Raw genomic sequence first — 27,158 nt, 5'->3', positions numbered from 1 at the left:
CCATGATTGTGGTGGTGACGAAACTGTCATCATATGCGACAAACCAACACCAACCCAAAGCCGGATCAATGAAAACTTTTTTGTTTTGGTCTCGATCCCATTCGTTGGTTCAGTGTGGTGCAGTGGCCGACACATTGAGGGCAAAGTTATTAAATTATCCTGGCGCAGCAGTAAGAAAGAAGAAACCGGTCAGCAGGAAAACATCATACTGCATCATTTTTGTTCCTGAATTTGTGGAAAGTGCATTGCTTCGCTGCTACGCCTGGACTTCGAGTGATGTATTAAAGTGCAAGTTTTCTGTAGAGAAATCGCAACAAATAAAATAGGATGGATTTTTTACTGCTCCTGGGCGTGGTGGTGGCCATCTATGGAGTCCTGTTGTTTTTCGACAACTTTTTCAAAGTAAGTACCTAAAACCACAGAGCTAAAACTTCAGTAAGCGATTTCAACACGAACTAATCGATTACCATTTCAGAGTTGCATGCACTATCCGTATGAGGCGTTTCTAAAGGGGACGGGTTTGTCGGTTAAATTCCTCCGGTTGCAGTGGCACACGACGGCGCTGAACCGATCCATCGTCAAATGGAGCACGGCTTATCCCAAACTGCTGGAACTGAATTTCAGCCTAGGCGTTTACCTGTCGATTTTGCTTATGCCGCTTGCATCCCTGTTGATCGTGGTGTCCGCTTTTCACACCAAGAGTTCCGGCAAACCGAGCACGGATAGCGCTGCAGGAGCTTCCGGTGCGGTCGCTGAGACGGTTTCACTTGATCTACTCATTCCGGGGGTTAATCTGCCACTAAATGAGATCGGATTCTATATTGCGGCACTGGCGATCAACAGCGTTGTGCATGAGCTGGGTCACGGATTGGCTGCTGTCTTGGAGGATGTTCCAATCAAGGGTTTCGGATTCCACGTGATGTTAATTATCCCGATGGCCTACACACAGCTTGATTCGGATCAGTTGAACGCGTTGAAGACTTGGAAGCGGCTGAAAGTGCTCTGTGCCGGAATTTGGCACAATCTGCTGTTAGGTGCGTTTGCATATTTACTGTTCGTTACGACTCCGGTGATGCTGTCGGCGATCTACCGAGTGAATGAATCCGTGATGGTGACCAGCATTAAGAACAATTCGCCGCTGTTGGGAGCACGAGGACTGGAAGAGGGTAAGTTATACTTAAATTATGTAGGTTTATGAGGTGGTTACAGCATGGGGAACAGCTTTATTATGTTCTATTCGACAACCTTAACGTATTTGAGCTTGGAGGCTTGTGCAACAAAGTCAAAGTACAGTCTACCAACGAATCTCTTCTATCAATCATCGTATCAACATCTCCAAACGAATACGAAAGAATAGTGTCCTGTCCTGTTACTGCATATTGAATGAAGCTGTGATCAAAGAATCATCATTATTGTAGTGTATTGGCATCACTGCAAACGTGAATACCGTGGTTACTCCCTGACTACGGTTGCTACCGATCAAAACACCGATCATAGTAAGTGCTGTTAAAAGATAGCGATCAGAAAATTAGTTATTAAGTGAACGTCAAATAAACCAGAAGCAAAACTAAATTTGTCTATTATTCAAGACGTCACAGTTTGGCGACGAAAGGAAAAAATCAAATTTTCAAGATTCCGTCATGAATGTGAAGCCTCCGGAGTTCAACGTTGGCGATTCCTGGCCACTTTACCAGGAACGCCTGGAAAGATTCTTCGTGGCCTACGAACTCAACGATGAAGCGGACGATGAGAGGCGAGCTGCGTTCCTGCTCACATCCGTGTCAATGGAGGTATACCAGATTATCAAGAATCTGTGTTTTCCGGACAAGCCAGAAACCAAGAATTTTGCCCAGCTCTGCGAATTGATGCGCCAGCGGTTTACCCCTACGGTGGTGGTTTTTCGAGAGCGTTCCAGATTTTTCGAAGCACGTCAAGGCGACAGTGAGACGGTGGTCGAATGGGCTACCCGTTTGAAAAAGTTGGCAGCCGACTGCGATTTTGGTGCCAATTTGAGCGACTTCATCAAGAATATGTTCGTCGTAGGATTGCGTCGTGGCCCAATTTTTGAAAGAGTTTGTGAAGAGGAACCTTCGGTGGCCTACGAAGATTTGGTGAAACTGGCTATGAAGAAAGAGTCAACTCTACAGCAGCGTGGTATGCTAGAAGTGCACCGGATCCAAGGAGATAACAGGAAGAAGAATGAAACCGTGAAGTGTTTTGCTTGCGGAAAGGGAGACCATGATTTTCGGAAGTGCCAGTATAAGAGCTACGTTTGCAAGATCTGCGATAAAAAGGGACATTTGGCCAAGGTTTGTCCATCAAGAGAGAAGGATGCGGCGGCGAATCGGAGTTCCGGTGGGAAAAAAAGAAGCCCGAAAGTGAACCATCTGCGTTTGAACAAGGTGGACTTCCTTCCGCCCGTGCTGCTGAAAATTTGCGTCAACGAGAGACAGATTGACTTCGAGATGGACACAGGAAGTCCAGTGAACGCCATTTCTACGGGACTCTTCCATAAGCTATTTTCCAACGTGAAGCTAAATACGGATGTCCAAGAAGAGTTTGTGTGCTACAACGGCAGTAGTTTCCGGGCGGTCGGAAAGTTCTACGCTCGTATGAGGTACAAGGCCTACGATTCCAAGGAGGAAATTTTCGTTTTCGACGGTGACCGGCACCCATTGCTGGGACGACAGACCATGTCCAGCTGGGGTCTGAAGATTGATTTTTGCGCATTGACGGTTGCTGAGGACCACATCAAGAAGCTAGAGACGATTTTGTGCAAGCATGAAGCTGTTTTCACGGGAGAGCTAGGCTGTTTGAAGGATATGAAGGTCCATTTGCCACTGAAGGACGAAGCAGTACCAAGATTTTGTAAACCAAGGAAGGTGCCATTAGCTTTGAAGGAAAAGGTGGAAGCCGAGTTGGATCGTTTGGAGCGTACAGGTATCATTACCAAAGCATCCACGGCGGATGTGGAATGGGGAACACCACTAGTACCCGTTCTGAAGAAGGATTCATCGATTCGTCTTTGCGCTGACTATCGTGTTACAGTCAATCCGTTTCTGAAGGACGACCATCATCCGTTACCTATCATCGATGAGATTTTTGCGGCTTTGCAAGGAGGTAAGCACTTTTCCAAGCTGGACCTCAAGAATGCTTATTACCAGCTCGAGGTCGATGAGGAAACCAAGAAGCTTTTGTCGTGGAGCACCCATCGAGGCGTGTTCCATATGAATCGTTTGCCGTTTGGAACGAAGACCGCTTGTTCCGTGTTTCAAGCTACAATGGAGAGAGTGTTGCAAGGCTGCCGTGGAACTGTCAGTTACCTAGACGATGTTATGGTCACCGGGTCCACTACCGAGGAACATCTACAGAACCTGGATCATGTTTTGCAACGGTTCGAAGACGCTGGATTTCTGTTGAATAAAGAAAAATGTGAATTTTTCAAGGAAGAAGTGGATTTCCTTGGCCATTACATCGACAAGGAAGGGTTGCATAAGGACCCACATAAGGTGAAGGCCATATTGAACGTGAAGCCACCAACAGACGCTAAGGAGGTCCGTTCCTTTGTGGGACTCGTGAATTACTACGCCAAGTTTTGTCCCCATTTGGCACACAGTCTGAAGCCCCTGTACGAGCTGCTGAAGGAAGGTGTTAGTTTCTCCTGGACTAAGAAGCAACAGCAAGCGTTCGAGGAAGCTAAGAATCTCATTGCTGGAGAAACGGTGCTGGTTCACTATAATCGAGATCTTCCGATCAAGCTGTACTGCGATGCATCGAACGCAGGAATCGGAGCTGTCATTACTCACGTTTTTCCGGATAAAAATGAGCGTCCGATATCGTTTGCTTCAAGAGTTTTCAAGAAACACGAAGGCAATTATTCAACAATAGACCGGGAAGCTTTGGCCATTTACTACGGAGTCACGAAGTTTTACAGTTATTTGGCCGGTCGACATTTCATTTTGATGACCGATCACAAGCCGCTGATTGGATTGTTCAGCACAAAGGGTGTTCCTGAAACAGCAGCGAGACGACTTCAACGATGGGCCGTGTTTTTGTCAAGCTTCGACTATGAAATCCAGCACGTGAAAGGTGTGGACAATATCCCGGCAGATTTTCTTTCCCGTTTTCCGTTGGCCAGTGTCGAAGATGAAGATGAGTTTAACGACGATTTTGCAGAAGAAGACCCGACAATATTTCTGAACTTTTTGGAACAAGAAACTCGTTCGTTAGTCGAAAGGAGGCAGTTGAAGGTCGAGAGTCGTCGTGACAAGACTGTAAGCCGTGTGGTGGAGTATTTGAAGTCTGGTTGGCCATCGAACATCCTGGAAGAAGAGATCAAGAAGTTTTATTCCAAGCGAGATGAACTCAGCGTTGAGGAAGGTGTCCTGCTTTGGGGTTATCGCATCGTAATTCCAACCAAATTGCGGAAGAACATCCTGATGGAGTTACACTCGGTTCACTTGGGCATAGTCAAGATGAAGAGCCTTGCGCGGTCATATTTCTGGTGGCCGTCAATGGACAAGGAGATTGAAGAGCTTGGACGAAAATGCGAATTGTGTATTCAGTTACGACCAGAGCGGACGGATCCAATATCACCGTGGAGACTTACAAGTTCCCCTGGGGATCGAGTTCATATTGACCATTTCCAGTTCAGAGGTGCCGATTTTCTGGTTATGGTGGACAGCTACAGCAAGTGGATAGAGGTGTTCCCAGTGCGCACGCTGACATCGAAGGAGACGATTGAGAAGGTCTGTGAATATAAATCACGTTTTGGACACATTTCCACTTTAGTCTCAGACAACGGTACGGCGTTTTCCTCGGACGAATTCAAGAATTTCTGTATGAATCGAGGAACCAAACATCTGCGGACGGCACCATATAGCCCGTGCTCCAACGGGGCGGCTGAGAATGCAGTGAAGACGGTTAAATCGGCCTTGACGAAGCTTTCTTCTGACCCAGCATTTCAGAAAAAGACAGTCGCTCACCGTTTATTTTCCTTTTTGGAAATGTACCGTGCAACGAAACATGCTACTACGAACGAAAGCCCTTTCAAGCTCATGTTCGGGAGGGAAATGCACATAAGGTTCGATGTACTGAAGGCGGATAATACCAGGCGGCAACAGGAAGCGAGTTTTAATCAAGATCGTACAAGATCCGTGACTTTTGAAGTTGGTGAAGTGGTGTACGCAAGAGATTACCGTGATCCGAAGAAACCAGCCTGGGTGCGAGCAACAGTCGTGAAGAAACTGGGTACTGTCCTGTACGAGTGCGAAGCAGCGTCAATAGGTTTGATCAAGAGAAGAAGCCACCAGCTGCTGAAGTATCCCTACGACGATTTCGACGACGAACACAGTGGGGCTACAACCAATGCGAGGGAACGTGAAAATGCTGAATCCAGCGACGAGTCGGTGTACGGAGATGATTTCGTCGAAGTAGAAGAACCACCTCGAGTCGGTCAACGACAACCAGACGGAACATACGTGACTAGATCAAATCGAGTAGTGCGCCCTCCGCGCTACTTAGAGGGGCAGTAGTTGTAGTGTATTGGCATCACTGCAAACGTGAATACCGTGGTTACTCCCTGACTACGGTTGCTACCGATCAAAACACCGATCATAGTAAGTGCTGTTAAAAGATAGCGATCAGAAAATTAGTTATTAAGTGAACGTCAAATAAACCAGAAGCAAAACTAAATTTGTCTATTATTCAAGACGTCACAATTATAGAAATTTCCAAGGTCAGAAACAAAGTAAAATGCATTTCATAGCGAAATAACGTGGATTTGAGTCTGTTCAAGAAAAATATAGCTTCCAATATAACAAAGACAAAATGCACATCAATAGATTGAAATATGGAGTCCTAAGAAAATCGACAAAGCATCAATTAATCGTTTCAAAATCACATTACGAATTAATAATAATGAAAAGATCTGTTCTTGTGAAATACCAAACAAAACAGAGGTCGAAAATTTATTGAACAAGAACAAAATTCATCAATCCATTGTCATCAATCATGGGCCCAGATAGCCGTAGCGGTAAACGCGCAGCATGACCAAGCTGAGGGTCGTGGGTTCGAATCCCACCGGTCGAGGATCTTTTCAGGTTGGAAATTTTGTCGACTTCCCAGGGCATAGAGTATCTTCGTACCTGCCACACGATATACACATGCAAAAATGGTCATTGGCATAGTAAGCTCTCAGTGAATAACTGTGGAAGTGCTCATAAGAACACTAAGCTGAGAAGCAGGCTCTGTCCCAGTGGGGACGTAATGCCAGAAAGAAGAAGATTGTCATCAATCACATAAAAGAGCAATTAAGCTTCTACTAGCTCAACAACAAAGACACCAAGAAGCCGGAGTACATTCCACCAACAAACGTCTTCTATCAATCTTCGTGTCAACATCTCTAGACGATTACAAAAAGGTGTCCACTATTATGGCAGATTAAAGCATTAGTTTGAGTGAAGCTGTGTTCAAATAATCATCATATGAATTTCCATTGCCAAAAACAAACCACAAATAATCAAAAAATGCAACAACATGGAATATCAAAGCATTATTTTACTCGAGTTACACAGGCCAAGTTACGTATGAAGCCTGTAATCAGCATTCCCAAGTAACCATAAGCACTAATAATAAGCCCTTAATCAGCATCATAAATGCGTACATGCATTATAATAGCACCACAAATGCTTACACACCCTATAACAGCACTTCCGCTGCATAGAAACCCTATTACAGCATCATTAATGCTTCTAAGCCTGATGCATACGGACATTAAATAAGCACTATATTGGCTCTATATTCGCATACAGGGCCTGTTTAAATGCCATCCAGTGTTTTGACAGATATACCACGTGCTTTGTGTTTACATATAGTGGTGAGAGGAAGTCAAACATAAGTCTTCTCACTACTACAATTGCAGCTTTTATGACGGGGAAAAGTGGTGGTTTAAATTGGTCACTTTTCTTTCCAATACTATTCATCTTATGTGGGCGAAGGAGCAAAGGAGCAGAACTTCAACAACTCAACAATACAGGTGTCGCAGGTTCGAGACGCAAAATGAGGAATTTCATCATCATAAAACAAGGATCAATATGTGGCAATTTCAAGTCCTCAAAAGGATTAAAACCACCAAAATGAATAAGTCTGATACGGAGAAGTACTATCTCAATCATTTTATTACATTTTGCATACTATTCGAGGTTTCCATTTTCATTCATTTATTTATTTACCTCGTGTACCAGCTGCTTGGCCGCATACGCGAAAGCTCTCTGGCTGCGTACGCGAAAGCACAAAATATTCGCCCGAAAAACCTGGCGAAAACAACTGACGTTTCTCACGTGGTCTTATATCAGCACTAGTGGTGCCGAGAAGCACGGTTATATCTTCGCATTATAATGGCACGCTATTTCGCCTTTTCTGGCATTATAATAGCATTATATGCGTATATAAAACTGACAAGCATCAAATGATTACCCTATATGCGCATATAATGCTGTTACCGTGCCGCATTATCGTGCTTACTGGTTACTTGGGTTATTCGACAACCTCAATGTTCTTGGTCTTGGAGGCTTGTACAACAAAGGCACTAAGGAGTACAATACAATTGCATCTAGAGGGTCTTGTTTCCCGGGCTCGAAAAAATCCCGGGATCCGGGATTTTATTTTTCACAATCCCGGGAAATCCCGGGATCCCGGGATTAAATCAAATTTTTCTAAAATGGCCAAAAATCGGCCGGCGCAGGATTCTGAAGCAAAGTTTAGCTGTATAGAGTAGCTTCGAAATAACGTAATCTGATTTTTATGGATCAGTTGAAATTTAATCACCAAAAAATAACACCATTCTTCATTTACCAATATAATTGAAATCTTCCTGCCTTTTTAAGGTGAAACAGCTTGGAATCAACTTCTAAGATTGCATTAAAACTTCAAAGCCACAAATCTCGCGAAGAAAGCATCCCACAACAGTGCACTTTTAATTTTGGCTTTGTGCACTAACAGAAAGCTTAAAATAAGAAGACCAGGGACGTTTACCAACTATTTCTCCAGTTTTGTGCCTTTGAAAACGTGAGTAGGGGGAGAAGTCGGCCATTGTGCCGGCCATCTTTGGACTCCGAGATGTTTCACCTTAAGAGTTGACACAATTGCTGCCAGCATGTCATACCAGGATAATAAGGTAGAAAAATTTACCACCAAAGCATGAAGATGACATTTATATTTAAAAACAAAAACGTTTCTAAAATTTTGTTTCTAGTTATTAAGTTTTATTTTGTTAGGTTTTGAAATTGAATTGGAAATTACGTTACAAGCGTACCAGAAAGATTATATAAATTCAAACGCAAAACCCCACATAACCTCAATAAAATCCTTATATAGCGAGCTAAAAGCAATAACAAATAAACATCCATGCATTAACAGTGACCAGAACAACATGCCGTTTGTTTTGAACCATAATTTGATAATTACATACAAGTATTTTCTAGTGCAATATACAATTTCGGGAAATCCCGGGATTTTCTAAAATATCCCGGGATTCGGGATTTTTCAGATCCCGGGATTTCCCGGGATTTTTGTCCCGGGATTCCCGGGACAAGACCCTCTAATTGCATCATTGAAATTCACTAAAACGGCCGATATGAAAAGCATAGATAGCGCCAACGTAGTCTTGTGTGTTTGACAGAACAGCAATGCTGCCACATTGTTGAATGCCATGCATGTACGATAGCGCCTGTTTTAATGCGGTGAATGTCGAAAGACTTCAATGATCCATTTTCGTAGTCAAAAATCAAACACCAAAACTTAAAAATATCACATAAAAAATGTATTTGAATCTACAATTGTGTTCAGAGGTCGTTTTAATAATTTAAATATCTGCTGTATTTTGAGATTTGAGATTTTTTCTTTATTCATCGTTTCAACCATTTTCACCCAAGCTATAAATGTATAAACAAGCAAATTTATTACAAAATTGTTGCTGAACAAAAATTTACAAAAGAAAAACTACTATTATTTTGAGTGATTTTACCTGGTGCTTAACTTTTTAGCCGGTAGTGTGAAAATTTTCAAATCTTGTGATAATGAAATTGAGTATATTTGTAGTTCACTGTCAAAATTTCAAGCCGATTGCTCTTATGGAAACAAAGTTACAGCATGCCGTAGTTGAGCATTTTGTATGAAAATCGGCTTTCACTACTATTATTCTGAACACAACTGTAATAAGGCCAATACCACCCAATACGGTTTCCAATACAACAACGTCGAAAAGTAAAACGAATGTCTTTCTTGATTCAAGCCAAGTACGGACCTGAAACGTAAATCGCTCAAGTAAAATTTCTCCTTTTTACCCAAGTAATTTTGACAGCTGATTCAGTATGAGCGAAATGTCACTTTTACTTGCGGAATAATTGAGCGGCACATTTTTCCGTTCGGAAAAGTGACAGCTCCCTTTGATTTGTACGGCAGGCGTTACCGACGTTATGAAATTAGCTCTACTTCTCAGCTGCGTACAGCTCAAGTAATTTCGGTAGCGGAATCATTCCTTGACCGTTTCTTGTCCTATCCTTTTGCACAGTACTTATGATCAGCATACCGGCCATCATTAAAGCAGATCTGATCTAAAGAAAATTGACACATTATCTATCAATCAATCGTCAATATTTTCAACCGAATACAAATAAAAAGATCTGTCAAGTTATAGGTATGAGTGAAGATCGAGATGTGCATGGATAAGACGAAAGTTATCGAGCCATTGTCAATCAGTCATAACACAATGAAGCATTTGAAGCTCAGTTGCATAAATAATAAAGTGCAGTAATGTACCACAACAAATACCTATATATGATGCTGCTATGTCAGTGTCGACTCATAAGAAATCGAACCTAGAACTTATCATAGATAAATCAAATAAAACCTTCATTTTGGGTTAATGGTTTACTGACGTGAGCGCCCGCGCATTTTTTTCAACCCTATTCCACATCAAGACACCGAAGTGTACAGACCGTTTCCTGTTAATAAACCTTGTTCCCAGCCCTGTCCGCCTCAGATTCCAGTTATGGCCTTGTCAACGATAGAAGGCTCCGTAATTCCCCTGTTGGATGCTCTTGGATCGAACTTCGAGAACTGGCGTTTCCGAGTTCAACTCTACTTGGAAGCAGTGGAAGTTTCGGAGGTGCTGAAGAAGGACGTTCCTGCTGAAGAGGACCCTGGAAGAGCGAAGTTCCTGCAGACCGATCGAAAAGCGAAGTCATTGATCGTTCGATTTCTTTCGGATGAGTGCCTTGGCAACGTACGGGAAAAGGAGACGGCGCGTGATATGTGGAAGGCTCTCGAGGACAACTACGCCAAGAAGTCGGTGGCCAGCCAGACCCTGCTACGGAAGCAGCTGGCGAGACTCCGGATGAAGGAGGGCGCATCGATGAGGCATCATTTGCAGCAGTTTGACGATATCGTACGGCAGCTCAAGTCAGCCGGCGCTAAACTGGAGGAGAACGATACGGTATCACAGCTTTTTTTTTACCCTTCCCGACAGCTACGACTCCCTGGTTACGGCTTTGGAGAATATAAACGAGAAGGACCTGACGTTGGAAGCCGTGAAACAACGACTGTTAGCGGAGGAATCCAAGCGGTCTGATCGGATGCAAGATTCTTGCGAAGATAGGAGTGCAGTGTTTGTCGGTGTAAGAAATAAGAAGCCCGAGAAGCCGAAGAAGCCGTTTGCTGGTAAGTGCCATCGGTGCGGAAAGCCTGGACATATGCAACGAGATTGTTGTGTCAAGAAGCCCGAAGGTAAGGTGAATGCGGCCGTTGGATGTAAGGCTGTTTCGTTCATGGTGAACAAGACACCAGCGGAGATGGACCACAAGAAGTCGACTTTCGTGGTTGATTCTGGATGTAACGACCATCTAGTGAACAGCTTGGAGTGCATGCAGTCGGTGAGGAAGCTCAAGGAACCGTTCGTGATCGATGTGGCCAAAGATGGCGTCCCGATTGTTGGCAAATATGAAGGTGAAGTTTTCGGATTTTCCAAAGAAGGCGTACTGTTAGAACTGAAGAGTGTGATCTTCGTACCTGAGCTGAGAGGTAACCTGCTGTCCGTGAAGAAGATGTCCCAGGGTGGCATCGACGTGATGTTCACAACCCGTGATGGAAAGCATCAAGCTGTGATGAAGAAAAAGGACGCAATAATTGGAGTAGCACATCTAAGAAGTAATTTGTACGAACTTGATTTAGATTTGAACGTGACGGGAGCCACAGCAAATGTGTGTGCTTCGGATACTGGGAACCTTTGGCATCGTCGTTTGGGTCACGCCAGCCAATCTACGATGAACGCGCTGACAGATGGCAGAAGGGTTTGGTCCTAAAGTGAATGCTGTTGGATTCTGTGACACCTGTGCGCTTGGAAAGCAATGCAGGGAACCCTTCGACGGACATCGAAAAAGAGCTAGTCGTCTGCTGGAGCGGATACACTCGGATGTGTGTGGACCGATCGATCCTCCGGCTTGGGACGGATCGAAGTACCTTGTCTCATTCATTGACGATTGGAGCCATTTCGCTTGCGTGTACACAATGAAGAAGAAGTCTGAAGTATTTGGTATTTTTCAAGAGTTTGAAGCGATGGTGACTGCCCAGTTTGAAAAACGAATCAGCAAGCTTACCGTTGACCAAGGACGAGAGTACGGTTCGAAGGAACAAAAGGGGTTCTACAAGCGGAAGGGGATACACATCCAGCCTACCGTTGCATATTCCCCGCAACAAAACGGTGTTGCTGAGAGATTCAACCGTACGCTAGTTGAGAAGGTAAGGACGATGCTGATTGATTCGAATATGCCGATGTACATGTGGTGCGAGGCTGTGCTTGCTGGTACGTAGGGTAACCAATATATTTTGGACCCCCTTGGCCATTTTCCTGCAAATTTCGCAGTTTAAATTTAAAGACCAACTCAATTTGCATGCCATTTGGAAAGATAGGACTATTCCGCACTTGCGTCAACCGTTTGTACAAAGAAAATGTGTTTATTTTATCTGAAATTAATTTAATTTAATCAGTGCATCCATGCTACCGTTACAACCCGTTACACACAGAAATTGAAGCCGTCAGAAATTTCTGAAATGTAAACAAAAACTTTTTTCCAACTTCTGAACAGAAAGCGTAGAATTTGTTCGGTTTTCCTTTGTCGATCGATTGATTAGACTATGGGCAAGCATATTATACATCCAGTGTCATGGACTTTGACGCCAAACGATAAAAAATGCCGGGGTCCAAAATATGTACTTTGACGGTCCAAAATGTATTGGTGTGTCCAAAATAATGAAAAACAGTGCTTCACAATTCAATTATTTTCGATGTTTTTTGGATCCTACATGACCGTATGGGCATTTTTATCTCGTAGAGGAAGTTTTTCTCTATACGCTGTGCAAATAATTAATTGGGACACAAAACTAAAATCACTTCCTTAGAGGGTCCAAAATACGACCGTTACCCTAGGAGTATTGGACCGGTGTTAAACCGGATCTCTCGAAATTGCAAATTTTTTGATGCAAGGCTTTCGCATGGGTGCCAGGCCAACTTAGAAAGAAGCTGGACAACAAGAGTCGAGAGGCGGTAATGGTCGGATATGCTCCTAATGGCTACCGCCATTGGAACAGATCGTCAAGAAAAATCTTCATAGCTCGTGACATCAAATTTGACGAGAAATCAATGCCGTATGCAGTTGAAGACAGTGAAGATTTGAAGGTTCCGTTGATGATTCCGACAGTGTACCCAACCGAGAAAGATGATCAGAAAGCCGAACCGCAAGCGGTAGTTTCTTTTCCAAGCGATGATGAAGATTCGATTGACCTGGAGAAACTTCCTGAAGAACAGCTTGAAATTCCTGGGGCGCTCCCTTCACAAACAAGAGGTGATGACTGTTTAGAGTCTAACACTAGGCGCAGTGAACGGGAGCGCAAGCTCCCAGGTAAGTTCTTTGACTTTTTGAGCAACGTCTGCTGGGAATCTTTCACCATCCTCAGATCCCCCGGAATCGTTTGATGAAATCAAAGCGCGAGATGATCGACAGCTGTGGCTGAATGCAGTGGACGAGGAGCTCAAATCCATGGCAGCCAACAAGGTATGGAAACTGGTTCCATGCCCAGCCGGTGTGGAACCCCTTCAGGCGAAGTGGCTGTTCCGTAACAAGGAGGATGAGAACGGCAACCCCGTGCGCCGTAAAGCGAGACTGGTCGTCAAGGGTTTTCTACAGAAACCTGGCCTGGACTACAACGACACCTATGCACTTGTTGCGAAGCAAGCGACAATTCGGATCGTGCTGGCTGTTGGTGTTCAAAAAGGGTTTCATTTCCACCAAATGGATGTAAAGACGGCGTTTCTTCACGGGGAATTTCAAGAAGAAATATACATGGGGGTTCCAGATGGTTTGCCAGTGCGACCAGGCAAAGTATGCCGTCTGATGAAATCGTTATACGGACTGAAGCAATCCCCTAGATGTTGGAACGAGAAATCCAATCAAGCGCTTTGTTCGTTACAAGCACGATTATTGCCTATACACCTGTACCGACGAGAGGGGGGAAGATGCCGTGTTCGTCGTACTGTATGTTGATGATCTCCTCATAGCGGGCATGAAATTGTCGACGATCTTGAAGCTGAAGCGCGAACTGTCCCGGATGTTCACCATGACTGACTGTGGGGAGCTAAACCATTTCCTCGGCATGAAGATACAGTACGATCGGTCAAGCGGAAAGATGACGTTATCTCAAGAAAATAGTCTGGAGAAAATCTTCCAGAAGTTCGGCATGCTGCAGTGCAACCCTACAAGGACCCCGATGGAGAAGGGTTTGCAGCTCGATCGTAAAGTAACCGAAGCCTTTGACGAACCGTACCGTGAACTTTTGGGGAACCTGATGTACGTGATGGTCGGACATCTGTTTTCCTGTCGGGTACTTTGGGAGGTTCCAATCCCAACCCGGACCGCAGCACTGGACCACACTCAAACGAGTGGTGCGTTACCTAAAAGGAACGATGGACCATTGCCTTACGTTTTACCGAGATGAACGAGCGCTACCCCTGATCGGATTCGCGGATGCAGACTGGGCTACCGACACAGAGGACCGGAAGTCAGTTAGCGGATTCGTTCTCCAAGTGTATGGATCGACGGTTGTAAGGTCAAGCAAGAAGCAGACGACGGTGGCCACTTCGTCAAGTGAAGCAGAATATGTGGCATTGAGTGCTGCAGCATCGGAAGCAGTATGGCAGGCCGGAATCCTCGGTGATTTAGGTGAGAAGACGATCGAACCAGTGACCATATTCGAAGACAACCGTGGATGTATCGGTATGGCCAAGAACGTGGAGAGCAAGAGAGTGAAGCATATAGACATCAAGCATCATTTTCTGCGAGATCTTGTTGCTGCTTGTTGCTAGTCGAACCGATTGCGAGCGTAAACCAACTAGCTGACTTCTTCACAAAGGCCTTGTCCTGGTCATTTCTCCCAGCCCTGTCCGCCTCAGATTTTATCAGTTAAGTTACGTTAAGTACATTAAAACCTTCATTAATCTAATCTAATCTAATCTAAGCGCTTGCACAGCCAATATTGAAAAGCATCCTGGAAATACCTTAATTATTTAAGATATTTTCTTGTCAGTATTAATATTTGCAGAATATCGGCGATATGATACAAATATTAAAATGGCCAGGCCCACTGTGCAGACTTTGGGGTTGAAGGCAATTGAAAAAAATCATGACGATTAGGTTATTCACGCATGAATAAACAAATAGACAAAAAAATTTCAATTCAAGAAAGAAGAAACGGGGACAACCGTACCAACCGTTTCAATTCAGGGTTAGAGGTAAAATCGTTGGGAGTGGCGTTGCTAAGAAAGTTAAACTATAATATTGAGTATTTAAAACGATCTCACCAGATGTAGTGTACCAACGTTTGTTGTTTTTATACTCCCGGATTTGCATTCCCTTGTGCCCAGCAATGCTTGCATGTTGCGTTTTCACAATCAATGGTAGCTTCTCGGTGGTCAGCAAATTTCTCGTTTCTCGTAGCCTTGTGTATTGTATGTATGACACTTCTTGTCCATAAGCCATAGTCACTTCCTCTGACTGAACTCGGGCTCACACACGAAAGTTCAACGTTTTTGAAAATAGCAGCAACATTGCTTGAAAAATCTTCTCAGCATCAACACTACTATCGGAGCCATACACTTTATAACGTAATGAATGCAGCAATCACTAAATATAAAATCTAAGTACATTAAAACCTTCATTATCAACAAAAGTAGTATAGATTCCAGATTAATTAGGCAATACAAATTTGGTCAATTTATTCATGCTCCATTCGACAATTCCAGTGTTCTTGATCTTTGATGTTTGTACAACCGTTGAACAAAGACAACAATAAGCCTACCAACAACACATGAGGCCCAGATAGCCGTAGCGGTAAACGCGCAGCTATTCAGCAAGACCAAGCTGAGGGTCGTTGGTTCGAATCCCATCGGTCGAGGATCTTTTCTGGGACTTCCCTGGGCATGGAGTATCTTCGTACTTGCCACACGATATACGAATGCAAAAATGGTCAATTGGCAAAGAAAACTCTCAGTTAATAACTGTGGAAGTGCTCATAAGAACACTAAGCTGAGAAGCAGGCTCGGTCCCAGTTGGGACGTTACGCCAGAAAGAAGAAGAAGAAGCCTACCAACAAATTTCCTCTGTTGTTTTTCCTGTCAACATCCCTAAACGAATACGAAAGAATTATGTCCAAGGTTACTGCTGATTGAAGCACTAATTTGAATGGAGCTGTGATCATCATTACAGGCATTTCCATTGTCAAAAATCAACTATAAAAACTCGAAAAATTGCATTCTATGAGCTTATCAAGAGATAAATGAACAAAAAGTTCCATTATCAGTGAAAGTAGTATAATTTTCAGATTAACTGGCCAAGCCTGCAAAAAAAAAATCGACCTGATGACCCATTCGTCCTAACAACCTTCGGCTTAACGTACTATGGCCTAGTAATCTAAGAGTATTCTCAGAGTTGTTGGTAGTAGTTTTTTAGTTGGTAGTAATATTTAGAGAATTTTCATCTTTTTTTCTCGGAAAAATTCCTGGACAAACTTATGGGGAAACCTTCATATGTATGTCATGGAAAATCTCTAGGCGTAGGTATCATAAGCTAAAGTGCCTTCCTTAGCCTAGTATGTAGTAACGTCCGCGGCTAAAAATCACAGTCATGCTGAAGGTGCCTGAATTAGATTCCTGGTCAGTTCAGGGTATTTTCGTAATGGAAATTTCCTGGACTGCCCTGGGCATATGATAGTATCGTGCCTGCCACACCGATGCCGATATATGAATACAAAAATGACAACTTTGGCAAAGAATGCTCTCTGGTAACACATGTGGAAGTTATTCTTTTTTCCATTTAATTCCAAAGTTTAATCACCGCATAACTTTAATGAGTATGTTATTGGCTTTTGCGGTGAACGCGATAATACTCAAAGTAGAAGGTAGTAAGGACGAAATGCTAAGAAGCAGATGAATAATTTTTTGATCAGGATCCTACAAAAGGAGTAAACACGAAAGGAATCACGTGTAGCAAAAGGCTGAAAATAACATAAGGTATAATCGAAAAATTCGGAATCAGTTAAAAACGCATTGAAATGTATACTAAACTTCCTAACGATAATAGGGTCCTAAAATGTTTCATGAAATCTTGTTTTTATTTAATAACATGAAAGAGCATGTTACTGCAACTACTTCAGCATTTTTCCCGCTCAAATAACGGCTATATCATATTTAAACTTTAATTTAAAAATTTGACCTAATAAATGAACCTTGACACTTTAGACCATGTTTGACATTCGCTTAGTCGACAAAAACACCACAGGATTTAAGTTTCAACACTGGGATTGTTCCTATCCGACATTTCGGAAGGGTTTAAGCACAGACAAACAGACGTAACACTGACGAAATTTCCATCGACCACTCATTTAACGATCATTTTAAATTCGTTATGTTACAAATCTCACAACCAGAGGCGCACGCATCGTTTTTCTTCGTATCTGACGTTTCACACTACCGCCATCTGCCGGTCTTGTTGCACGAAACACCTTTTTGTACAACATGCTCACCAGATGATGATGGTGTAAACTGGGCGATGGATTTTGAAGAAATTTGTTCTAAGTGTTACGTCTGTTTGTCTGTGGTTTAAGGCTTTGAGTTTAAGCCAAAAAAGTGTGACAAAATCTAAAAAAAAACTAAAAAATTATTGCTGTTCCAAATATACTCCAAAGTATTTCAACTCAGTACCTGTATATCTAGTTGTAATACATTGAATTTCTTATTTTGAAACAACACACAATATAATTGTTTCTGAATAGTGGTTTGAAGAAAATATCATATATGGATCAAAAACATGCTTTGCATAAAATTTTGTCTTAATACAATATAAGATTATTTCACAGCAGCTCTTTGTTTCACTATCGATGGACTTTATGTGCTCAAAATTCTATAATTTCTATAAATTCAATTTACATAAAACAAAACTTTTTTTAAAAAAACGGCAGCTATTTTTAGTTTCTAGGAGAAAGTATTCAATATCGGTAGTTAGATATATGTTAGCCAACCTTAATTGTTCCATTAGGCTAAAATGTTAGGTAGCCGGTGGTACTTGAACCCACAATCTGCATTCAATATACGGACGTATCACCAATAGGGTCAAAAAATGTTTATTGAAACCTTGTTTTTATTTAATAACACAGAAGAGGCCCCACTTTACTCTACATTTATTTTCAATCATTATTTTAAACTTGATTTTAAGTTCAGTTTCCAATAAAACTATTGAGCATGTTATGTTTTAGCTTTCAATCCAGATAGGGTTTTGTTCTACTTCGTCGTAAGCGCTGCTATTCGTCGTATCAAACTTTAAATGTTCCACTACGGCGGATATTCAAACTTACCTGCAACATAGATTCATTATCCAAGTGTAATTTTGTGAAAGCTGATATGGTTTGTACACTTCTACACCAAAAATGCAATAAAACTACTGTATTTCGGGTAATAACTTCAGTTTAATTATCCACTTTGCACTTTTTCACCGAAATTGCATGGACGAACACGATTTGAGAGTAGTGCTTCGTGAGGCCCAAGCAGAACAGTTCGGTTTTGCGTCGTCCGTTAGATTTTGTTCACGATTTCGCGCGTTTTCGTCGCCGGAGATTTTTTTTTTCCCTGTTTGGAGCGTCTTGCTGGGTAGTGCTTCGTGAAGCCCAAGCAGGACAGTTCGGTTTTGCGTCGTCCGATATATTTTGCTCACGATTTCGCGCGTTTTCGTCGCCGGAGATTTTTTTTCCCTGTTTTGGAGCGTCTTGCTGGGTAGTGCTTCGTGAGGCCCAAGCAAGACGGTTTGTTTTCGGAACGCTGACAGTTTCAGTTTTGTGTTCAGTCGAGAATGGATTACCAACTGATGAGTTCGTTTCATGCTTATGATAACACATTTTTTCTTGAAAGCGTAACTTTTATGTAATATTAAAACAAACTTTGTATGGTTCGTCACTATAAGTGTCGGCATTATGCTATTTTCTTATACAATTTCAATATGCATATATTTTTCTCTTTTTGACATTATTGAAAATTATCTTTTGAATTGTTCGACATTGTGAATGTTGACGTATTTTTTAAAACTTCTACCATATCGAGACAAGATGCCCAGTAATACTCATATGTCATTTTCAAATAAACTATGTATGGTTCGTCACTACAAGTGTCGGCATTATTCCTGTTTCATATAATTTAAAATATATACATGTAATTTTCAGTTTTCGTCATTAATAAAAACGTCTTTTGAATTGTTCGACAGTATAGATGTTGACGTATTTTTTAAAGTTTCCAAAAAGCAAAAACTTCTCGAGACAAAAATACAAAACTAGCTTTAAATATAAGTCGTATATTTTCCCCTTCTCCATGGATCGCATCACCGACCAGAGGTGACTCCCAGATCTTTTCCTCCCTCACTAATAAATACCCTTCCCGTGGTGATTGTGGAGATGCAGAGGTATTCTCGGTCTCTAGAAGCAACAATCATTACACCCTAACATTCCTTCCCCATCCCAACTGACTGTAAGGACTTGGCCAGCGCCGTTATTGATCAATAATATTAGATCTGCTAAAATTGCACTTCGAGAGTAAGCGGAAACTCCCATCCCTTATTCATTTGGATCGTAGTGCAATTCTTACCAGTTCCGATCAATCACGGAGTAGCAACCATTGACATGTACAGTCAGTCTATGCTATGCTATGCTATGAAATTGCATGGACGAACACGATTTGAGAGAAATGCTTAGCGATCGACTGAGCCACACCACTTTCCAACACAGGTTTCTTCCCGCCCCCGTGGGTGACTTACTTCGCCGGGCTCTATGGAAAACCTTTTTTTTGGGTGGTAGCCCTTAAAAAATGTTTCAAATTATCTACTATGTACAATGAGTTGATTATAACATATACATGTAATGTTTGAAATGATTTTCAAATAGTCGTTTGTTATTCCACCGTATTACACTTATTCGGGATTTCAATTCTTGGAGTGTTCCGTCACTATACTTGTTTAAACAATATTTCATAGTTTCTATTATCAACCAAAGCGCTGCTTTATATTTGCAATTTCGGTAACTTATTCTGCATGACAACAAATCTGCTGCATCTATCAAATTAATTTTAAATTTATTTTTAATTACTCTATTTAAAGAACTCCAAATACTTGCTGATCCTGCACAATTCTTGATTCTATGATCAACAGTATCGATTCTTCCACAAGAATCGCAAGTTGGTGAATCAATCCCTCTCACTTTGTGACGGAATAGTTTTGATTTGCATGGTACTAAATCTCGTAGCACCATGAAAAGTGTTGATCTTGAATCAGTTGAAACGAAGTTATGATTAACATTTTCAAAGATGTTCTCCCACACGACATTTGGCGTTTTTTCTTGCTGCTTAATAGTTATGTTCATATCATTAATCAATTTATCATATATTTGTTTACTTGTATTAATATTACTCTCTTTTAGCACAATTGCAAAATTTATCCACTCACGCGTAGTTCTTGATAATTTTTTGTTGTTGTTTTGTCCCATCATAAATTTGTCATATGTACGAGTTTTCGTATTACAGATTATATTTTTTACAAAAAGTGCCTTTGTCTTAGATTCTATATCTATCAAAGCTAGACCTCCTTTGTACTCTGGTGCATAGAGCTCTTTTCTTTCAACTCGATAGAATAATCCTTTCCACAGGAAACTACCGCACTTTTTTCTAATTATTGCAATATTCTGGGGGAAACAGTTGAGCAACGTACCATAATTTGGATAGGATGTAGGTATTTAAAGTCCAAACTTTTTGAATTAAATTCAGTCTTCTAGTAAAGTGCAATGCAAGACTGTAATTAATATTTTTAATCAATTCATCGTAGTTAACTTCGATCATTTTTTGATAATTTTCATAGAAGTAAACGCCCAAAATTTTTAATCCTTGAGATTCTCGGATTTGTTGTGGTCCAAGTGGGCAATTGTTCAGTCGCAAAAATTGTGATTTTGAGAAATTTATTTTAATTTTGGAATAAATACTGTAGTAGTTTATCAGTTCCAGAGTAGAGCTAAATTCAGCATCGTTTCTTATAAAAATATTGAGTCATAGCATACGCACTATGACTCTAATAAAAACATCGTCGATAAGTATACCTTTGATATTTTTACTTAAACTCATCAAAAGTGGCTCGATATATAATGAGAACAATGTCATGCTTAATGGACATCCTTGCCTCACAGACTTTCCTATCGGAAACGAGTTTGTTAAAAACCCGTTGAACAAAACTTTCGAAGTTGCGTTTTTGTATATTCTTTTTAAACAGTCAATAAAAACAGTTAAGAAATTAAATTTTTGCAATATAATCCACAGAAACTCATGGTCTACTCTGTCGAAGGCCTTTTCTAGGTCAACAGAGAGAATTATTCCTTTAAACTTTTTACTTTTGTTCGCTTTCACAATTACATTACGGAGTAAGGTCAAATTTTGAACGCATGAACTGTCTTCTACACATGCCGATTGTCCCGCTCCTTATATTTTTTTCATTAAAGGTTTCAATCTGTTGCATAGGATTTTTGTAAAAAGTTTGTAGTCCGTATTCAGCCTGCTGATCGGCCGTTGATTGTCGAGATCGAATTTATTTCCTTTTTTTGGAATTAACGTTATTATTCCAGATGTAAAAAGAGCTGGAGGATATTCTCCATTTAGGAGATAATTATTAAACAACGCAAGCATTTCAGTTTTGATTAAATCATAGAAAGTTGAATAAAATTGATAATTAATTCCATCAGGTCCGGGAGAGCTATTGTTTGAAGCTTCTCTAATCGCATTTTCTATCTCATTTAATTCGATTGGTTCGGTAAGTGTTCGTTTATCATCTTCAGATAAAATGTACTTAAGAGTCTCATGGCATTCGTGAAGTGGTCCAGAGTATTTCTGGAATCTGCTTGAGAAATATTCAAAAATCTCTTGTTTCAACATTGAGGGATTCGAAGTACTTACACCATTTACGTTCAACTTTATCAATCTAGATTGTGAAGATCGGTTGATAAAAGACGTGACTTGGAAAAAAGATAGCTTTTCATCATTGTGCAAAGAATTAGTTTTCAATTTACTCCGAAACCTATTAAGCCTGCTTTGCTCTAGATCCATTAATTTCGATTTTGCAATGTTTAGCTCATCAGTGACGTCGATGTTTAATGCTTGATATTGAACTGCATCATTGAAACATTTATAATAAAAACTTTTCTGGCTATTGATTTGTCGATTCAAATTGAACGATTCATTTTTAAAAAATCTTCTGATCCCATTTTTTAAATCATTGTTCCACCAAAAACTTAGATTGTGGAATGAATTTCTGTTTTTCAAATTCGCATAATAAGTTCCAAATTTTTCTTTTATATCTTCATCACCTAAAAGATTTGAATTCATTCGCCAATATACTCTGCCATAAAAGTTAATCTGGTTGATGTCTTTCACGGAAGTTGTTGAAATCACTCTGTGGTGGTCGGAAAATGGAACAGCCACCGTATCAATTTTTTTAACCTGCTCGATAAAATTCTTGGAGCCGTAAAATCGATCCAATCTGGATTTTGATTCTTCTCTAACAAATTTGAAAGTTCGCCCGTTTCCTTTTAACAGTTGAACATCGAATAAATCTAACTCGTTAACTAACTTTTTCAAGCCATTACACAGGGTTTCCACAGAACTTGATGAGTCGCTTTTGTCAATAATGCAATTGAAATCACCCAGAATGATATTCTCCTTGAACTCTCCCAAGTGAATCAAAATTTCATGAGTGAACAGGGTTTCCCTCTCTTTCTTAAATTTGGAGCCTGAGTGCGCATATACGTTTATAAAATTCACTCCGTCCATAACACAGGAGATCATACGACCATTAGTGTGCATAACTACATTTGAAAATTCAATATTCGATCGTACTAGTATAACCGTTCCTTTCCCGTCTGTACTGATGTTGATCAACGCTCTGTGTGTTGGTATAAAGGTGAAGTTTTCAAACGAATATGAAAATAACGTCCAAGTCGTTATTCCACACGAACTCTTTGAAAAGATGTTGTTTGACTTTAGTGCTTATTGCATTCAAATTTACAGTGGCCATCTTTCTAATGTATGTCATGGTCACTAACACATCAGATGGAAGCTAGGCAAATATCAAACCTGAGAGAAGATCAAAAACTGAGAGGTACTAGTGCGAGAAGGCATACTGCAAAGGTTAACAAATGTGAAGATCAAACAGAAATCACATCGGGAGAAACCCGTTTCCCACTCTACTTCATTTGCCGTGAGTTACTCCTAGAACTGCGGCGTGAGTTACTTCGAGATCGAATACCAGGCACCTCCATTGAATTTTTTTTCTTCCTACCTCGTCCCTTTCTGCTCCCTACTTCCATGCCCGAGCTATCGTTTTCAGACGTGGACAATGGTCCCCGTTTCAAACTGTTCTCCTCCTGGCCGGAGCACGATACACCGTTTGTCTTCGACGTTTGCTCTGCTGCTCTCCAGTGTTTCACCATTCGTCTCTCCTATACTCATCTCCGCTGGCTGTTCAGTTGTTGCGGTTTCGGCCTCTGCCGATGGATCCTCTCGTGCGCTTGGATGCTGTGGAACGCTGAGCACCGTCATCGAATTGGTGCGTTATTTACACTGCCGCTGAGCCTTCTCGCGATCCTCAAATTGGCCGTTACCTGGCTGTAGAGTCTGCTGTTGACCGATCCCGATGAACCGGCATCTCTGCAGTCTGCTAGCTTAGGGTAATCTGACTTGTTGTGACCTTCTGCTTTGCAGAAGAAGCATCTGTTCTTCAATCCATCATAATATAATCGGACACGGAAGTGGCCAATGTAAAGGTTTGCCGGTATTTCCTTCTTTATTTCCATATGCACACCTCTCACTCCGCTAAAAACAGGGTATTCAAAGTCGGTTGGGTACTTCTCACGCACGTGTTGTCTGATTCTGCCAAATTGCCCTAGCACCGCTGCAATGTCCTTATCATCCGCTTCAGGGGGTAGATGGAAAATCCGTATGCACTTGAATTGCCGGCTGGCCATCTCAAGCTGAACCTTGATCTTTTCACCATCCGCATACTGGAACCAATATTGATCCTCCATCGCACTACTAAATCTGTTGAAGCTCGTTTCGTCGATAAATTTCACGTAAAACCGTTGGTCATTTTCGTCCTTATATACTGAATGCACTTCAGTTGCTGGAATTTTCAGCACTCGCATCATGAACCGTAAAACATCCAGGTTAGAGTGTCCATTTCCCGGCCATTTTACTCGTCCCGGGATTTGAGACAAAAATCTATGCTTATCCCGGGAAATCTCGGGATCCCGGGATTTGTCAAATTTTCAATAAAACTAGCATTTCGGTTGAAATGGAAGTACAAATTTAACAATACAATTGTTTTCAATGAAATAAACAGATAATGTAACTTTTCAAATATATATATTTATTATAGCAAATCACATTTCAGATAAGACTTTCTTATTCTGACAAAAATCGAAATTTAGCTGGACTAATTACGGATTTGCTATGGATTTTTTCAAATTCTCTATAACATTCATGAATGGAAGTATGACAAAAACTTAAGTCATAATATTAAAGAAATTTGCTTCAAACATTTGAAAAGTCATAAAAACTTTAGAACAAAAGAAACGATTAAAGATTATTGAAGGTATTGTAGATCATGTAGATCAAAAGTTAATTACTCAAAATTATTGGCTGAAGTGTCGTGAATCGCAAGTCATTCCCATTTGCATTTTGGTCCAAATTGAATTGATATCAGTTTTTATTATATCTTCTTATGATCTTTCAGCTGCACTAACGAGAAATCTCATAATGAAAAGTATACGCATGTCAGTCCTACTGCAGATTTTCACATCGTGTAACACAAAAATCGTTATTTGGCCATCTTTATATTTTTTCTTGAAAGGATAACGGAGTGAAAAGCAAATAATGAAAGTTTCATTGAGATCGAAACATGTTCCAATCTCCTGGAATTTTTTTTTAATATTTGTATAGAATACGAGATAGAAAACTTCTCAGTCAATTTTCTCAATGCCTACTTTTTACAGATGGTACTGACTTGCGATTTGCGGCAGTTTAGGTGTACTTTCAAATTAGTTATCTCAGCATAGGCTTATAAAAATGGCTAATGTTGAAGAGAAAAGCATTAAAACTTTGCACCTAGACAAATAAAAGTATGTGTTTCTTACTTGGTAAATTGATCTTTTCATGAAAATAATTACTCGTTTAATCTCTTTTTCATTATGCTTTTATACTTTATCAAATAATGTTGATAGAGAGGAAAAATGTCATTGTTTTTCATTGAAATTTAGTGGTTTTCATCAAAATGTACGTACATTTCGGGAATCCCGAGATTCCCGGGATGTCAGAAATAAAATCCCGGGAAACGGGAAATCCCGAAATTTGTCGGATCCCGGGATTTTTTGTCCCGGGATGGACACTCTAATCCAGGTGAATTGGCATCTTTGCACCTTGCGGAAAAGCAAGTTTCAACGTGTTCTTTCTGGTTTCCATTTTTATCTATTCGATGAATAGATTCCGCTTGAACAATAAACAAAAAAAAAATCACACAAAGTGTGAGCAACTGTTTAATACTTGACCAGCACTCTCGAGTACGTGTTCACTCAACGGCGTCCGAGTATAAACTGAACCTTCGTACTTCTTCACTGAAGGATTTCATTCCAATCACACGCCGTAAAACTTCAATAAATCACCACATTTTACGAAATTACCTCAATCGCCGCGTATAATTGAGAATGTAAACAAAGTTCAATCCGTCGTACTGAGAAAAAAAAGCTTGTGCGCATCAATGTGTGCGCGACGCTCGACGTAAAAATACGGTTCCTTTGATTGTGTTGTTTTCGCTGTACTGTGAGCAAATGCCATAATTGTACGGTCAAAAGGAATTGTGTTCATTTGTTTGGGCTGAATTTTGATGACGAACAATTAATTTTAAAGGAAATTAGTATATTCCATCATGCTGAAGGAATGGAGGGAGTTGCCCGTAGATCTATATATTCTAGTAAAATATTTTATTATAGCGTTGATATGTTGTGTTTTAACCACTCAATACACACAGTGATCCGTAAGTTGTGAGACGAATCTGGAAACTGATTGTGACGGAGTTGAAAACGATACGACGGATTGAGAATACGGTAGGATGCATTTTCTTTGCATTATTTCCAAAAAGAGATCAAGATTTATCAAAATGTTATTGTACAATGCTAAAGCCGTTTTGAGAAAGAATTGTTTGGCATCGGTTTGTATCAGCATCATTCACTGCAATACTGGGGAAATTGCAGTTCTTACTGATCAATGCTTAATACGATGGCTACTAGCACATCACCCTATTAGACGAGTTTTCAAACTTCGCGGGTCGCACAAAATTAAGCTGCGGGCCGGTTGTGAGTAAATCAATAACGTTCATTTTTTTATGTTTCTCTTTTTCTCATTATAGGAGACATCATCACATCAATCAACAGCTGCGAAGTCCGAAATGAGGTATCCTGGTATGACTGTCTCCTGGAATCTCTCCATTCTCAGCCATCCTACTGCATTTCGCCCGACTTTGTCCACCTTAACGACGAATCCGTTCCCATCTCGCACAAAAATGACGGCCTCATCGAGTGCTGCAGTATTGAAAATAAAGCATCCAACTGCTTCGAATACATGGTCGATGTGAATGAGGAGGACGTGGCCCTTCCGCAGCACATGTGTCTCAACATTCGGAAGGTGATTGAAAATTCCTTTGGGTATTGCCATCAAAAGCCCATTTGCTCCGAAGGCCACTGTTTCAAACCGATGATCAACAACTTTACGACCATACTGCAAATCCGGCGGGACCACAAACCGGACGTTATCTACATTGGCCACCCAGCGGACCTGACGCGCACCGTCCGAATCTCGCAGTTCGTTCCGAAGACATCGATTTTCCGGCCGGGTTTCGCCGACGACATTCAACTGCTGCTCAAATACGTGACCGTGTTTGCCCTGGGGCTCTCGGTCATAAATGTGATTCCCTGTTTCGGATTCGACGGGCAGCACATTGTCAGTACGCTGCTGACGAACGGATTGGTTGTTAGCCGGGTGCCACAAAAAAGCAAACGGGACGTGATTGCACTGTGTATCAACATCGTTGGGACGCTTTTTGTTTTCATACTGCTGACCAAGGTCTTTTGGCAGATGCTGTTCAAGGCCTTGTGGCAGTAGGAGTGAGATAGAGGAGGGTTAGAGATGAATCTGAACTTTGTACAACTGACTGGTTCTACGTTGACGTAGAATCGCACTTCTAGGTCGTAACATTGAGAAATCATGTGGTGTAGTCAATAGTGTTTAAGAGACGATTTACGAGTTAAGGAAAATCACGAAACGAAGATGATAGCAATAGCCGTTATGAATAGTTTATAGCGATGACGTAGCCGTGTGTGGATGTATGTATGTACTGAGCAACGATGTGCAACTTTGTTTGTAGTACTAACTGTACACCGAGTATTGACAAAAGTGTAGCTAAATACAATCACTCTTTTGAAACATGAAA

The 27,158-nt window shown here is 41.0% G+C and overlaps 1 protein-coding gene across 1 annotated transcript; it reads left to right on the top strand.

Moving 5' to 3' along the window:
* Nucleotides 1-33: 33 nt before the first annotated feature.
* LOC5580236 (membrane-bound transcription factor site-2 protease) lies at nucleotides 34-27,158 on the top strand. The gene is made up of 3 exons (XM_001662372.2): nucleotides 34-402; nucleotides 476-1,166; nucleotides 26,079-27,158. Exons 1-3 carry the CDS (start codon nucleotides 328-330, stop codon nucleotides 26,828-26,830), a joined length of 1,518 nt encoding a protein of 505 aa, XP_001662422.2. The 5' UTR covers nucleotides 34-327; the 3' UTR covers nucleotides 26,831-27,158.

The sequence above is a fragment of the Aedes aegypti genome, chromosome 3 (genome assembly GCF_002204515.2).
Source record: "Aedes aegypti strain LVP_AGWG chromosome 3, AaegL5.0 Primary Assembly, whole genome shotgun sequence".
Classification (NCBI taxonomy): Eukaryota; Metazoa; Arthropoda; class Insecta; order Diptera; family Culicidae; genus Aedes; species Aedes aegypti.
This window is presented reverse-complemented; position numbering and strand designations above follow the sequence as displayed.

Bases quoted from the DNA above. Each gene is read 5' to 3' on its own strand.
- LOC5580236 (XM_001662372.2), top strand. From the start codon at position 328: ATGGATTTTTTACTGCTCCTGGGCGTGGTGGTGGCCATCTATGGAGTC. The intron at 403-475 runs GTAAGTACCTAA...TTACCATTTCAG, and splicing joins TTTTCGACAACTTTTTCAAA to AGTTGCATGCACTATCCGTA. The intron at 1,167-26,078 runs GTAAGTTATACT...TTCTCATTATAG, and splicing joins AGCACGAGGACTGGAAGAGG to GAGACATCATCACATCAATC.